The sequence below is a fragment of the Larus michahellis genome, chromosome 7 (assembly GCF_964199755.1).
Source record: "Larus michahellis chromosome 7, bLarMic1.1, whole genome shotgun sequence".
NCBI classification, from domain to species: Eukaryota; Metazoa; Chordata; class Aves; order Charadriiformes; family Laridae; genus Larus; species Larus michahellis.
Window position 1 is genome coordinate 267,132 of NC_133902.1, and position 15,296 is coordinate 282,427.

Here is a 15,296-nt window from a genome sequence, read left to right on the forward strand (position 1 = left end):
GTATTTGGGAAAGTTAAACCTAACCGAATGCATTTCTTTCCTCTCACTTCTCCTCTCCTCCAGCCCTCTCTCCTGCCTTGCACTGTTGTTCCCTGCTGAAGCAGATGATAAAAACGAGCTTTCCAAGGTGGGAAAAGGCCAGCACTGTGCCATGCAACTCATCTAGGGCTGCAGAAGAGGAAGGTGGGGTCTGTTGTACCTCACTTAATGTGATGAGATTGTTAAACCTGCTCCAAAGGCAGCATTCGTAGTGCCTGCAACATCTGCAAGGCAGAGAGATAACCCTGTGGTTAAGCCTGAGCGAGGTGTATGTGTCAGACACGCATGCTGTGAAACACAGCACCGTCTCAAAGGCCTGAGAAGGGAGTGTAGGAGCGTAAACACGAGCATATACCCACCTAAATGCTGTTTTGTTCTAGTATTTTTTTACCTTTAAGATTCATGGAGAATCTTGTTCCTGTCTGTGACTCTGAACCATGACTGCTGGTTTCTTCCATCCCCCTTGTCTTTTGCGGCACCAAGATAACCAAGCGTTTCCCAAGCAGGAGGCATTAACCAGTGAAGCTTCTTTATGGAATTAAGATTTGAGAGGCTCAGTTGTGTCACAATGGAATAGTACCTTCCATGAAATGTTTGTTGCTGGCATGAGATTTTGTATTCCAATTAAAACTAAAAGGAAGTTTTCCAGCTTGAAACTACAAGTGATTTGCTGGTTTTGATTATCAAGAATTTGTTCCCTCAACTTCTGTTGCCCCTTTTTGGGAAGTAAGATGGCAGAGAAGACAAAGGAAAACGGTGAATGAGAAGTAGAGGTGAGGTAATTCCCTTTTACGTTTTTAAAATTATTTTTTTAAGGTTACTTCAGGAAAATTGAAATTATGTTGCTATAACCGATGATTTTTTAGACCAAGAGCTGCTTCCTCTTTGAGCACCAGATAGATGCAGTGTATCCACCAAATCCTGATGAGTGCCAGTATCCAGTACTGCGAAATACCCAGTAAGAATGCTAAAACCTAAAGAATGGCGCCCTGTGGTTGTGTGAAGGGAGGTGCAGTGTGGGTGCAGGTCTGCTGCAGGCTCCCGTCCTTGTGCTTTGCACCCTCGAGCACCCTTATTGTTGAGGATGCTTACGTGGTGCCTTGCAGACTGGAGTCCCAAAGTGCAAGTGAGTCATTTGTAGGTAACTGGGTGACTTTTCTCAGCGTGTGGAAGGCAGGAGTCCTGCCAAGCACCTGGCACTTGCATCATCTGGGCACCAGCCAGAGCAGTAAAGTTCAGATCCAGGTTTTTGATTCAGCCCCATTTGCTAATATAGGTGGTGAGTGGTGACGTTCCAAGTAAAAATTGCACCGCAGAGCTCGCTTCAAATAATTTATGACCCGGGAAGAAAAATCTGTGCTAAGAATAACTTTTAATTACATCAGGTCAGTAAATTATTCTACAGATTCATGCCCAGGATAAGTCTCGGGTATAGAAGATATGTTAACTTCAGTATGTCCACACCTGAAGTCATCGGTTTGTGCATTGTTCTCTTTCAGAACACAAAAAAAAATAATTCTGTATTTATCTCATTCAATGGACCAATAACAGATGAGCACAGTAACACTTGCATGGTCTTAAACTGCATTTATATTTCCTGCAGTACATCCCTGCGAGGCACCGCAGGCTCTTTGCCTGCTGGCAGCTGTGCTGGGATGGGAAACCAGTGCCGGTCACATTCATCAGATGGAGTGGCTTAATGAGGGACCTGCACTTGGGTGGACTCGGACCGTTTCATCTCTTATGTAGTTTCCTTCAGTAAGCTGAGCTTTCCTCTCCGTTCCAGTATGTAACATGCCTTAGTTTCTTCACGCGGTGTATTTCCTTACTACTACTTCAGTGTCGTTTTGGCTTCTCTCTTCACATTTGGCAAGAATTTACTTCTACACAGAAGTCAAGATAAAACAGATTTTTCTTACAGAATCTTCCTAAATATGATGGTGGAATCTGTTGAAGGGGAAAAAATAAACCAGCCAGGTTGCATGTTGCTTTCTAATTGTTTTTTAGGAAGTATTAAAAAAAAAATGCTGTGATGACAAATGAAGGAAAGATGTTTCAGTATCCGAAGTAACAATTTTAGAATGCAGTACTGCAAGTGCTATGCTTTGCCTAGTGAAAGCATCGTGACTTGGGCTCTGCTAGTCATACAAAAGAAACTCCAGGTATGTGTTTATAGAACCAAAAAAATATCTCCTGTGGTTATATTGCAGGATAACCCTTGAATATTGTAGCTTTGTTTAATCTGCAGCTTGGAAAGTCCGGACTGACCAAGTATGACTCCAGAAAAATAGAAATCATATCAGAATTACTAGTTGGTATTGTTTCAAGCTACTGCTAATCTTTCATTCGCAGCAGTAATTTGATTTGCATGGGCTCTTGTAGTCCAGACCACGTGGAACTGTTTTGATGAAGACTTCAACCCCAGTTTGATACTGGTTTAACTAAGGAAGGCAAATATAGTAGACACCCAGCTGACGGTTTTTTTGAATAATCCTTGTTTATTTTTGCTGTGTGTCCTGGCTTTATCAGTAAGCTGTACTTAAGATCAGTATCTTTCTCAGCACATCCGCATCTATTTATTTATTTATTATCTGTCTTCTGTATTGTAGGTCATCCTTTTCGTGTTTTGTCTCGATTTCTGTTCCTTCAGGGTGCTGATCATTTTTGTTATTCTGCTCCCACTTGTCTCAAGGTCCAAATAAAGGCTTAGATAACTTCCCCGGTGACACAGAAGTAGTGAGGAGAGGGGTTGACTGGGTTAACTTTATGCAATGTAATCTGTAGTTTAAACTGGCACTATTATTATTATGGATTAGAAAAGACCATCGTGGTTATCGCATTGGAAGTTTTGGCATAGCACAGTCTGTAGGACTTCCCTGAATTTATGTCTGTTCATGAATACTTGCTTTCCTTGGCCACAAATCTGTTAGTTTTGTTCTGTGTTGGTTTTGAAAATGATTAACTTTCTGTAATGAACCAAACTCTGCTATCACAGTGACTCTTTAGGCGGTCCCTGATTGTATTTGCTAATGTCTCCGTCCCAGATCTGAGCACAGCTGATGACAGGGAGGAATGTTACTGTTGTCCTTTGACCATTTCTAACAGTGCGGTGACATCTTTAGTGTTTTCCTTGGTAGGGACAGTAGTGTGGGGTTTGCTTAAACAGCTCGTATGAACAGTAAAGCTGCTTTTAATGGGGTAGCAGCCTTCTAATATCAGGCTGCAGAATTAAGTTACTGTAAGAAAGGTGAACCCACCACTTTCTGATTTGAGTGTTGAGTGGAACGTCAACTGACACCTATTGCAGGGGGCTTTTTTTTTTCTCTTTGCAGTTCAGCTAGGCTGTGTTTTATCAGTCTCACCAAAAAGATGGCAAAGTGTTTTGGCTAACAAACAAATATGCTGTTTAGAAAACACCAGCCATTTCACTGTTTGCAATTTTCAGTGCCATTTGACTATATAGTCTTGTAATTAGATGGTGTAAAGTACTTAACATGTTACACAAATATGTCAAAACGCATTAACAGCACAAGTGTTCTTTACTGCTTTCCTAAATACGTTTCACAATATGTCGTACTAGAATCCACCTCTTGTCATTATTTATAAAACTGCAAAGAAGTTAAGATCACCAAGAATTAGATTAGCATGAGACTGTCTTTCTGCACTAAGAATATATATTGTCATGATAATGTACAGAGTGAAGCATACAAATCCCTTCTCATCTAAAATGAGAAGACAGCCTCGAATAAAGCCCAACAAATTATATTTTTCATATTCACTCAGATCAACTTCCTGCTGCTGCTTCCTAATTCCCACTCAGTTCAACTGCTTCTTTGCAAACTTTTTGGTTACCTCCTGACTTTGTATTTAAATGCCTTTTAGGCTTTATTTTGCTTTTGAATGGCATTTGGCCATGGTTCCTGACATGTGGGGAGGCCAGCTGCCCACCTGCGTCTGGGAAGGATCTTTTGCATGGAGCAGACAGCTTTGTAACCTTTTACTCTCAGCAACAATTAATGAAGTAGTTTCCTTACAAATGAGAAGATGGGACTTGTGGCTTCCTTAAAGACCACCGTCTGTGCTGAACTTCCAAATGACCTATAGCAGTATTCCCACAAACCCGTGCTGTGTGTGTGACCCAGAACCAATGGAAGTTGCATGCATTCTGGTACTACCGCCCTTGTGATCTAGGCAGGCCTGGAGACCAAATGTCTTGAGGAGACACTTCTGGTGTGGACCTGCAAGGAAGGCCAACCAGTACGCTTGCCTGCCTGCTTTCTGCTCCTGGGGAGACATGAATGCTGTTTGCAAACTGAAATGATGCTATTGCTGCATCCTACACATGCCTTCCTGCTCTGTGCGAGCTTGGGTATTACTTCCACACACAGTGTAAGCTTTGCAGTTTCAGAGATCTAATAATAGATTGGTCTACATTTGCTGCGTTGCCGGAAAAAGACATATGTTGTCAGGCAGTCGAAGTCAGCAACAGTGCTGAAGTGGAAATGTGCTGAAACACAAAGAAGGCAGAAATCCAGAAGAATCTATCTGAGGTTTGGCGATTGGGAAACTAAAAATATTGTCTTCTTACACATAAGCTTTCCACACATACTTAGAGAATTACTGTTTGTCTGATGTCTCAAAATGATTGAAGGGCAATTCTTTTTCTTTCTTGGCTTTGGTGTGATAATAGAAGGTGCTGTTGGCGTTCAGCTTATTGAGAACTGGTGGAAGGGGAAAGAGAAATGATTGGAATAACTTGAATGGAACAGGCACGTATAGTATAGTGCAGGAGAGAAGTATGACATTGAGTTCCTTCTGTCATTGATGATTCAAGACATAATTTTTGATCTGTACGCACAGTGGAACGTATCTATGCTGAGGCACAGGTTTTAGGGTGAGGACCCGAGTTTTGGCAGCATGTGATGGTAAGAAAATTTTCCATGCTGTGTTTTATCGCACAATGTTTGCAATTCCAAGTCTTCATTTTTAGCTTTTCCCTGGGAAAAAGAACATGTCATTGGCTTGAACAAAGTGAATGTATACCACGAGAACCACTGGTCTTTATGCTGGTGAAAAGTCTTTGCTTTTAAATTCAGGTGGCTCGATGATGCTGACCTTTTACAGAATTGAGGTGAGGTGGGCATTGGGCTTTGAGCTGGTGTATGAAGATGTGAGGTTTTGACATGCGTTCTGAGCCAGCAATTATGGGATTTTATGATTTCATCTGTACATATCCCTTAAATTTCATCATTTTTAGATGTGTGCTAAGAAAATGGCATCTGTCACGACCATACTTTTTCTGCTCGGGTCAGTGTCTGCACACAGGCATGTATTGCTGTTCTGGAAGGGAAGAAAATTTCTCCATAAATGCCACTGCAGATCAGGAAATATTTTTTTAATTATTTTTTTTAAATATTAATGTTTCCTCCTTTAAGACCACTAGTTTCTCCCTAGTCAGCGTGCACGTGGCTGGGTGGGGTATAAGTAGCAAAGAATTTTATTTCAGTGACTTCCCCAGGGAATTCATCCACTATATAATGAATACTTATATCTCCTGGAAGCCACCTGGAGCGGCGTCCCAGAAGTCCTTTTTACCCAGCTTGGGTCACCCGTGGCACAGGTAGCATCGTTGTGCAGTTAAGAAGTATGAGTGAAAAATTTGGGCTGCTACTGTTTTCTACTTCTCTTGGCACTATTCCTGGAGAGAGTTGAGTTTGTAAATGTGGCTGTCACAGTAGCTATCACCAATGACACAAAATAATTAAGTTGTGGTTTCTGTTGTGGTGGGGCCACTTCTGTATTTCATAGGGATACGTCTGTGCTGGGAGAAAGCGTGTCATACTTGATTGTCGTGACGGATGCTTCCAGGAAAACAGGACGAGTCTCTAAAGGCAGGTTGTCTAATACTTTCTATTTACATGAAGTCCTGTTGGTTTCATGGCAGATCGCTAATAGAGCTGCATGTTCGTTCTTCTCGTTTTTTTGATGAGGTGAGGGGGAGCGCAGCAGCTATCTCATTTTTCTCCCGGTTGTTTTTGGAGGGGATAGCTGCAATCTTTGTTCTTTTCAGCCAGTCAAAAGAATGCTCCAGCCAGTTTTTAGTCTGATTCTCTAATCAAGTGAATGCTTCCATTTTTCGGTGTCTTGAGCCACCAGTGTGGAGTTCTGGGCTTTCAGAAGTCCTGAAGACTTCGGGACGCATGCTCAGCAGCGCCGACAAGCCCTGGTAGTCCCTGGTTGCTGAGTCCTGATGAAGTGCACTCCATGCGGGGATTATACTGTGAACATGCTGTGGAATTCGTGGGCCTTAAGAACAATCTTTCTTTTTCCAGATTTTAAAATATTTTCTGTAGGTTGCCTCAGATAAATCTGATAGTATTGCAGTGTAACTGCAAAATCCTGCTCTGTGGTCCTTATAGACACAGGCTCTTCCTGTTGCACCCAATTTAGCTTCCTAGAGGGAAAAAATTCTTGTGTGGTTGGGCAGCAACCACAGTCCCTGTGCTGTGGCTTCTGGAGGGGCTGGAGCCCTGCGTGGGTCGGGGGAGCCGGCCAGCACTGCGCGGATGCTTCACAAGGGCGTGCTCTGCCGAAGGTGAATGCGAGTTTGCCAAATGTTGTGCAAACCTTCCTGCTGTTGCTGGGGACCAATTGGATAGAAGATGGAGAAAGTTTTGTTTGTTTGGGTTTTTTTTTAGTAGATGTTGCTGTACATTTGTTGTTGTGTCATGGAAAAAAACTTTTCGACTGTATGTGGTATTAAACCTTAAGGCTGAGGCTTTTTTTGTTTGTGTGTCTACAGTGGAAGAATCCTTTGTCACATTTGTTTTGTATCTCGTGTTAGAGGTGACATTGTGCCCAGTGCTGAATGAGATGGAGAGGCTGTGCTGCTTATGGCCTGCGGTGTCAAAAGACGAGCATGGAGCAGAACAGTGGCAGTAGGAGATTGAGAGGGGGGAGTTCGACCTTGTGTTCATGTGCTCGATGGCTGCTACCACTTGTCCCTTCACCTGGAGCTCCTCAGGGAAGGGGGGCACCGAATGAGGGATTGCAAAGGGGATTGGGATGCTGTCTGCTGGCGGGAAGAGCCTCTGAAGGAGCAAGAAGAGATACTGGGGCTTGGTTGGGAGATTAGATGTCAAACCTCGACAAGGCAAGAAACTTGAGTGGGCAAAAAGGGAAGATGGGTGCATGCGTGAACCATGGGAAGGCTTTTGGAGGGTGTTGGTGTGATAAGTTGGTGAACGAAGCCTTTTGCTCTGTGTCGGTGCAATACAGCAGGTCTTGGGCTGTGATGGGGGAAGCCTTAAGGGATATGGTAATTAAGAAAAGTAACTAAGAACTAAGTCATAAAACCAATAAGTGTTTTACCAGCTCCATTGTGCATAGGCAGGCAGCAGGGAATGTGGGTCACGCACTGTGAGTGGCTGAGCCAGGAATAAACTCTAGCTCTGTTAATGCCTCAGGCCTGTCCACAAACACCAGACTGTGACTCTTTTCTCCAGCACAGCTTCGGTGGGAAAGGACCTCTGTTTTAGGTGGAAGAGCAGGCTCTGCTCAGTCCAGTACCTAACCGTGTTCTCCTGCTGTTTGCCTTTGCCAGGTGCAAGTTCTTCAGCCTCACGGAAACCCCAGAGGACTACACCATCATTGTGGATGAAGAGGGCTTCCTAGGTAAGTGTTGGCGTGTGCCATTTTGGTATCCAGCGTGGGGGTGGAGGAGGAAAACATGTCATCTCTCGCTGAGATTATAAGCAAAGCGTTTGTAAAACAGGTCTGTTTGTCAGTGTTAGTAGTACAGCTATGAAAGGGGCTTTGATCACTTAAGCACACTGTCTCTGCTGCTGTTCTCTACAAGGTGTTTCACACATGGAATATGAATATATTTTAATGCCGGGAGAAGAGCACACACAAATCTTAAAGAGCAGCTTAAGCGTATTTGAAAAAGTAAAACCATCTGCATATCGTTGTATTAAAATGAGCCGGGCTTTGTCCCCAAACCTCCACAAGCACACTACATCATGTGTCTCCAGCTTGTTCATCCAGCCTGTTTCTTTAAAAGGAGCCCTTGGAGATGAGTAGTTTGTATCGTCCCCAAAACCATCGCAGTGCTGTGGAGCTGTGAATCAGCTGAACGCTGTGATCATCACTGAACGCTGTGATTTATCCCCCTTTCTTACACCTAGCTCTCTCCATAATAAATGTGCCATCTTTGCCCATGGTGGGTGAAGGTCTCTCTCTGCCTGTGTCACAGGTGGAGTTGGCTGAGTGTCAGAGAAGGTGGTTGGCATGTGCTTGGGAGCTGCCGATGCTTGGCGTTGGGCAAGTGCGGATGGAGAGAATGGTTTGGCTTTGTGGATGGAAATAGTTTGTAATAACATTTATCATGTGGGGAGGTTTTGTTCATAGCCATGTTATTGAGGTGATGGAATGAGGAAGCGTTGTGCAGCTATTATTATTTTTGTTCAATCCCTGCTTTCTGTGGTTGGAATTAAAAGTCTACACATTTTACCAGCTTGGAGAAATTTCATTAAAACATGAAAAAAGAGGATTTCATTCCTGAATAGGAATTAACTGTTGGGTGGCTACTTATGACACTGTAATATTCAATGGTTTTGTAATATCCAAACCCTAAGGAGAAAATTAGAAACTATACCGTCTTTATTTAGTATAGAGTCAAAGTTTTATAATTAGTAGCACTGCTGAATTATTTCCCTTTCAGTTTCAGCAGAATTACGCATAAACATATAATAGAATAAATTATTACATTTTAGAACGCTACGATGGTGGCTAAACATTTTCATAAAATAATCACTAGGTTGAGAATAGGTGACTGGATCTTTACAGCTATTGCTGTTTCTAATTTGAGAGTTGTGGGGTTTGATTGAAAATGTATGTCACGTGTTCTGCTTTTGCTCCCAAAAGCGGAGGTGACATACAGTTCTGCTGCCAGAACGTCCCTTGTTGTATTTTTTCAGGGGGGATATGCAGGAACATTTTCTTACTACCGTTGGTAGTATCAGCTTTTTTATTATCAGTGGTAGCTGGGGGAAATAGATTCAAATTTGGTTTAACCGTAGTAGTAGGATGCAAAGCCTCCCTCTAAGAGCTTCATTTTAAGACAGAAGTCACCAAAGGAGGAGAAAAGGTTTTATTCCAGGGCACACAGCATGTGGCTGAGCATCAACCCAGAGATTCCCATTCTGAGGAGGGAGTCTGCGTCACTGAACCATGCTGTCCCTGCAGATTTGCCATGTGAGGGGCATGCTCATCCTCCAGCATCACATCTGTGCCTGCAATATCCATGGCCCTCATTTCTCTGCCCAGTTGGCACAAGGCAGATTCCTCAATTCAATCACTGGTGGCAAGTTTGGATTGCAACCACCCCCGTGCAGCCTCTAGCGGCCACGCTGCTATTTATCTCTCTGAAAATTATTCCAGCCTGAAACAAAGGTAAGCTCAAGCAGTGGTTTTGCTCATCAGTAGTGGGGAGTCGTGCTGCATTGTGTGTGCCACTGGTTGTACTTGGAGCAAATCCCAGGTCTAGCCAGAGCAGCGTCCTCAGGGAGCTGCGTGTCCCGCTGGTGCCCCAGGTTATCTCTGTAAACCAGGCAGTGCAGCTGCACTTCAAAGCAGCAGTCGTCTCTCCTTGGACGCTTTTGACTTTGTTACCTTGGCTCTCATACACACACATGGATTTACTGCTGATAGTTATGGCACCCATGTGGCTTCCGTTGGGCCATAGTTTTGGCAGCATGTAACATCCCTTTTTTTCAAACACACCGCGTGCAGTTGGGGTAATAAAATAGAGTCTTTGCAGGAGAAAAGATCACCTTCCAGGCAAGGCAGGGGAAGGAAGGAGCACGCCAAGGCCATCTTCTACCATGGCATGGCAGGAAGCTAGGTGCAAAACCCAGCATAGGTAGTAGTGTCATGGAGCTGGCAGCTTCATCACCTTTTCTTTGATCATGATGATCTTCTTGCAAGACTTCTATTCTCTGCATCCTGCTAACTCTCCTAACCGTGTCCTCTGGGTTTGTGTCTAGCCCATGCTCTTTATGAATTGTCACGACCACATCCAAAGCTTCCTCTCAGGGTTAGCCCTGACCACAATCTCCGCTGTTGTTCCATCCCTGTTCCTCATTTCTGTATACCGTAAGTTTTTCATGATCTGGAGGAACTCCAGATCTCTCATCTAGGATGCCTTGTAACAGTGAAAGGGCTCTGCTTCACTCCCTGCTTCCCCTCACGGTCTGGCTATAAATGTCTCAGGAGGAGGAATCTCGCTTGGCCTCTGTACAGCTTGTAATCAGCCCATGGGCTTGAACAGGATCAACATCTGTACGAACTGCAGCGTCCCACCTTCTTGCAAAACATGACCAGTTATGTCTGCCTCAAGTGGATCAGCTGCTTCTTGACCTGACCAAACAAATGTCAGGTTCGGCTCAACAATTACAGGGTAAATTTTCAGCTTTGGTGAGCAGTTCAGGTAACAAGTGCACCAACAAGAAGTGACTTTTTTTTTTCCTCTTCCAGGTAACTTTCGTTCTTCCAGTGCTTACCAAACCCAATGTAAGTCTCTGAAGTCTCTTACTCACTTGTACGATCATACTAGCTCAGAAATAACATCCCTATTTTACGATCTTCAAGCAGTGGAGAAGAATATTATGTTGCTTGTGATAAGACTGGAACACCTCTAGCTGTATTTAGCAGCCGGGGCCAAGTCATAAAAGAAATTTTGTACACCCCATATGGAGAGATCTACCAGGACACTAATCCAGATTTCCAGGTTATCATTGGTTTTCATGGAGGGCTCTATGATTCTCTTACTAAATTAGTTCATCTGGGTTAGTGGGACTATGATGTCATTGCTGGTCGGGGAATGACGACAAATCATCATATATGGAAACACCTGAATGCTGTCCCACAACCATTTAATCTCTACTTGTTTGAAAATAATTACCCCGTTGGCAGAATCCAAGATGTCGCTAAGTATACAACAGGCTTTTCTCTGTGGAAAATTAGGACCTTTCTTTCTCAGGCACCTACATGAATTTTTGCTGCAGCAGCGGTGAGAAGATTGTCCTGTTAGGTGTCATCTCTCAAGTTAGCCAGGCCCCTTCCCCTGCATGTCACAAACAGCACTGAAGGGAAAAAGAATAAGATGGAGAAATGCTGGCACTTTCAGCAATCCTTGAGGTTAACATTTCAAACATACTGACATGGAGTAATCATTCTTAACTGTTTTGTCAAAAAATAATCCTCAGGCTTGTTTCCCTGAGAGTAGCAAGTGAGTCGGGCTGGTAAAGAAGTCATTATTTCTTCTCCCCAGAAAACATCCACAGTGCAATGCCGTAACCTGCTTAAGCATTCGTCGTGCTGGAAGGGAATGGCTACAGCCTAATTCTTTGCCTTTAATTCCCCGGCAGTAAGGTGGGGATTATATCTGCACAGAACCTTGTTTGTTCCAGTGGCCATTTCTTGGGCTTTGGCCTGTTAACGAGGAAGAATTTTATTCAGCAAATAACACAGGGGGACAGTGCACAGAAAGCTCTTTTCCTGGCTGATACTGAGATGAATTAGCAGAAGGAGTTTGGCCATGGGCCCTCCTGCATGAAGACAAATGTCTCAGCTACCGGGGTGCTTGGACAGCCATGTAAAATCCTTGCATTTATCACCTGCCGTGCAGCCAGCACGTGGCAGAAAAATCAAGTGGCTACTGCTTCCTGAAATATAGGAATATTTCTTTGAGTTCAGCTTGGGTTTTTTCCCAAGGTTTGGCTGAAAGCAGGAGCTGCCTGTGTGTGGTGCAGATATACCGTAGCCCCTGTGCTCTCTGCATAGTCTGACGAACCTGATCTCCTTCTATGACAAGATGACCTGATTATTGGATAAGGGAAAGGCTGTGGACATTGTCTACCTAGACTTTTGAAAAGCATTTGACACTGTCCCCCATAGAATTCTCATGGAAAAACTGGCGGCTCATGGCCTGGATGAGCATATGATCTGCTGGATCAAGCACTGGCTGGATGGGCGGTCCCAAAGAGTGATGGTCAATGGAGTTAAATACAGCTGGCAGCCGGTCACAAGTGGTGTCCCTCCGGGCTCGGTGTTGGGACCATTTCCATTTAACATCTTTATTGATGACCTTGATAAGGACATAGAGTGTATCATCAGCAAGTTAGCAGATGACACGAAGCGAAGCGGGAGTGTTGATCTGCATGAGGATAGGGAGGCTCTACGGAGAGACTTGGATAGATTGGACCGATGGGCCAATGCTAACGGCATGAGCTTCAACAAGGCCAAGTGCCGGGTCCTGCAGTTGGGCCACAACAACCCCACGCATCGCTACAGGCTTGGGGAAGTGTGGCTGGAGAGCTGCCCAGCAGAAAAGGACCTGGGGGTTCTAATTGACAAGCGGCTGAACATGAGCCAGCAGTGTGCCCAGGTGGCCAAGAGGGCCAATGCCATCCTGGCTTGTATTAGAAATAGTGTGACCAGCAGAAGCAGGGAGGTGATTGTGCCCCTGTACTCAGCACTGGTGAGGCCACACCTGGAGTATTGTGTCCCGTTCTGGGCACCTCAATACGAGGGAGATATCGAGGTGCTGGAGCGAGTGCAGAGGAGGGCAACGAAGCTGGTGAAGGGCCTGGAGAATAAGTCTTATGAGGAGTGACTGAAGGAGCTGGGACTGTTTAGTGTGAGGACGAGGAGGCTGAGGGGAGACCTCATCACTCTACAACTACTTGAAAGGACATTGTAGGGAGGTTGGTGCTGGTTTCTTCTCACAGGTAATTAGTGACAGAACAAGAGGGAATGGGTTCAAGCTGCAGCAGGGTAGGTTTAGGCTGGACATTAGGAAAAAATTCTTCACAGAAAGAGTGCTTACACACTGGAACAGGCTGCCCAGGGAGGTGGTGGAGTCGCCATCCCTGAATGTGTTTAAGACTCATTTAGACGTGATGTTAAGGGATATGGTGTAGGGGAGAACTTTGTAGAGTGGAGTTGATGGTTGGACTTGATGATCCCAAGGGTCTTTTCCAACCTAAATGATTCTATGATTCTATGAAATGCCATCCATCTAGCCCCCCATTTTACAGCACTTCTCTAATTGCACAACACAGTGTGAAACGAAGAACAGTCTCCCTCAAGCACCTTCATTCTCTACAAACCTAATGAAGGAAGAGCCCATCCATCTATATAAGTTGGTCCAATTGCATGGAGGTGAGAGATGGCAGCAGTTTACCCTCAGGTATTTCTTTGTTTCAGTACCTCTTGCATCCACTTGAAACGAAGCTGAACTGTTTGATAAGAACCTTCCCAGAATCGCCACCACTGGGACCTAGCTATGTGCTACCAGGAGAAGGAGCTCCTCTGTACTATCATTCCTATGGCTAGGTAGTATTTTTGCACCTTGAAGGCAACAAGTTCGGCTTTTTTGAGTTTCTGCCCTATTTATGATGGAAAGAGGAGTCTCCCTTTTTGAGACCTCTTACAGGGCAGGGGGTGGAGTTGTAAGTCTTCTTTCTCCATTTCGGGAACAACCCCTAGCTGGTTGCTGCCGTCACCTGGCCTCCTCTGTGACCTTGGCAGCTGTTGATTTGCTCCATGAACATCTACATAAATGGGGTCTGTGTCAGTCTGTCACCCAGGTGAAGCTGTCCTGAAGATGGTAAAGCAACATGTTGCTACCATTTTCAAGGTGAGATCACTGCCTTGGGAGTTGGTTGGTGTCCTTTGCGTTACAGGCCTTCTCTCTAGGCAGTGAACTTAAAAGGTATCAGAGAGGGGAAAATAAATCAAATGCTGGAGTCGAGAGAGGAGTGAATCCTTGTGATTTCTAAGTCGGTAAATATGCATGTTTCAGGGGAGCTGGGGGTGAATAAGGAGAACACATCACCTTCATGTAATCTGGTCTTATTTCTCCTAGAACTGGCAAGCCCATTTCATGTAGGTCACTACAGTCAGCAGACCTTAGGTCCTGACTGATCTCTTCTGGGTTTGAACCAGAGAAGAAGGGCAGTTGGAATTCCATACTGAAGCAGTGGTGGGAAACATCTCCTCCTTTGGTGCAGATGCCCTCTGTGAACATAGAGCAAGACTCTCAGTCTCCCCACACCAAGGTTCAGCTGCAAGACGGCGGTGACAGTCCTTCCTGTAACCTTCTTTGGCTTCTTGATACAGCAAGTGTCTTCTCCAAGGCCAGAAATCCATACATTTACAGAGTTTCCAGAATGAAGAGGCTCTTAATCTCTGTTCGTACCTCACAATAAATTGCCCAGTACATTAAGAATAATGGAACTGTTTGAAAAATCTCACCTAGTTAGGGTGGCAGAGAGATTTTGTCAGAATTCATAAAATGTTGACCTCATTCTAATAAAAAGAAAGGATAAAAAGAAAAAAAAAAGTCCTCCTGCTGGCAGCACTTTTTTTGATAACCATCATCCTCAGACAACCTGTTCCCTATCTGACCTTGGATTCAGGACCATCATCTGCTTTAGTACCACGTTGAGTCCCTTTTACAATAACATCAAAATGGTAAATTGCTTTCAGTGTCCTCTCTCTCATCCTGTATATAAAATGGGCAAGAAATCAGGTTATGAATAAGTGCAAGCACAGAACCCATCTAGCTGGGAGCAATCTGTAACTTTATTTAAAGATACAGAGGGAAGCAAGCTAATAGATGCATCTGTTTTTTTTTAATATTTCTTCTATAACTATTTCCCTTTAATTTTTTATTGCCCAGTGACTAGGCCTTTGTATCTCAGGCTCGGTAGCTTAATTTGCTTGCTGACATTTATAGCGCTGAATTCCTTCCCCTGGACTGCCAGGAGAGCTTGCTGGTTGCTAGGCAGAAGATGTTTTTCTCTATTAAACACGTGCACAATCGCTCTCTTTTGGATCTCTGTATTGGGCAGACTACACCGTGTCTGTGGTTTTCAGGGTGTTTTAAGTAATGTGGTATTAATGACCTACATTCAAATTAAAAACATGGGGATTTGACTACTGGATAATTAGAAATATGTGCTCGGTTTGGAAGGTTCTTCCTGCAGTGCATATATGTTGATGTAGATCAATAAATGCGTTGGGGGGCTGTGATTACATGGGATTTCTGCCCTCTCCCAAGAGGCAGTAGGGTTTGGTAGTTACAGCTTTTGGGGGAAGGGAAGGAAGGATGAGAAATGTGTGATATTCCAAGGTCTGGTTTGTGTCACCTGGAGAAAGGAGCACTGTAGCTTCTCCTTCGAGCTTATATG

At 44.2% G+C, this 15,296-nt stretch overlaps 1 protein-coding gene across 1 annotated transcript in view; it reads left to right on the forward strand.

Moving 5' to 3' along the window:
- Positions 1–15,296, forward strand: part of CASTOR2 (cytosolic arginine sensor for mTORC1 subunit 2) — a 128,036-nt gene that overhangs the window by 58,266 nt on the left and 54,474 nt on the right. The window contains exon 2 of the mRNA XM_074596206.1: positions 7,643–7,713. Coding sequence (XP_074452307.1) covers positions 7,643–7,713 — 71 coding nt within the window. The remainder of the gene's footprint in view (positions 1–7,642; positions 7,714–15,296) is intronic.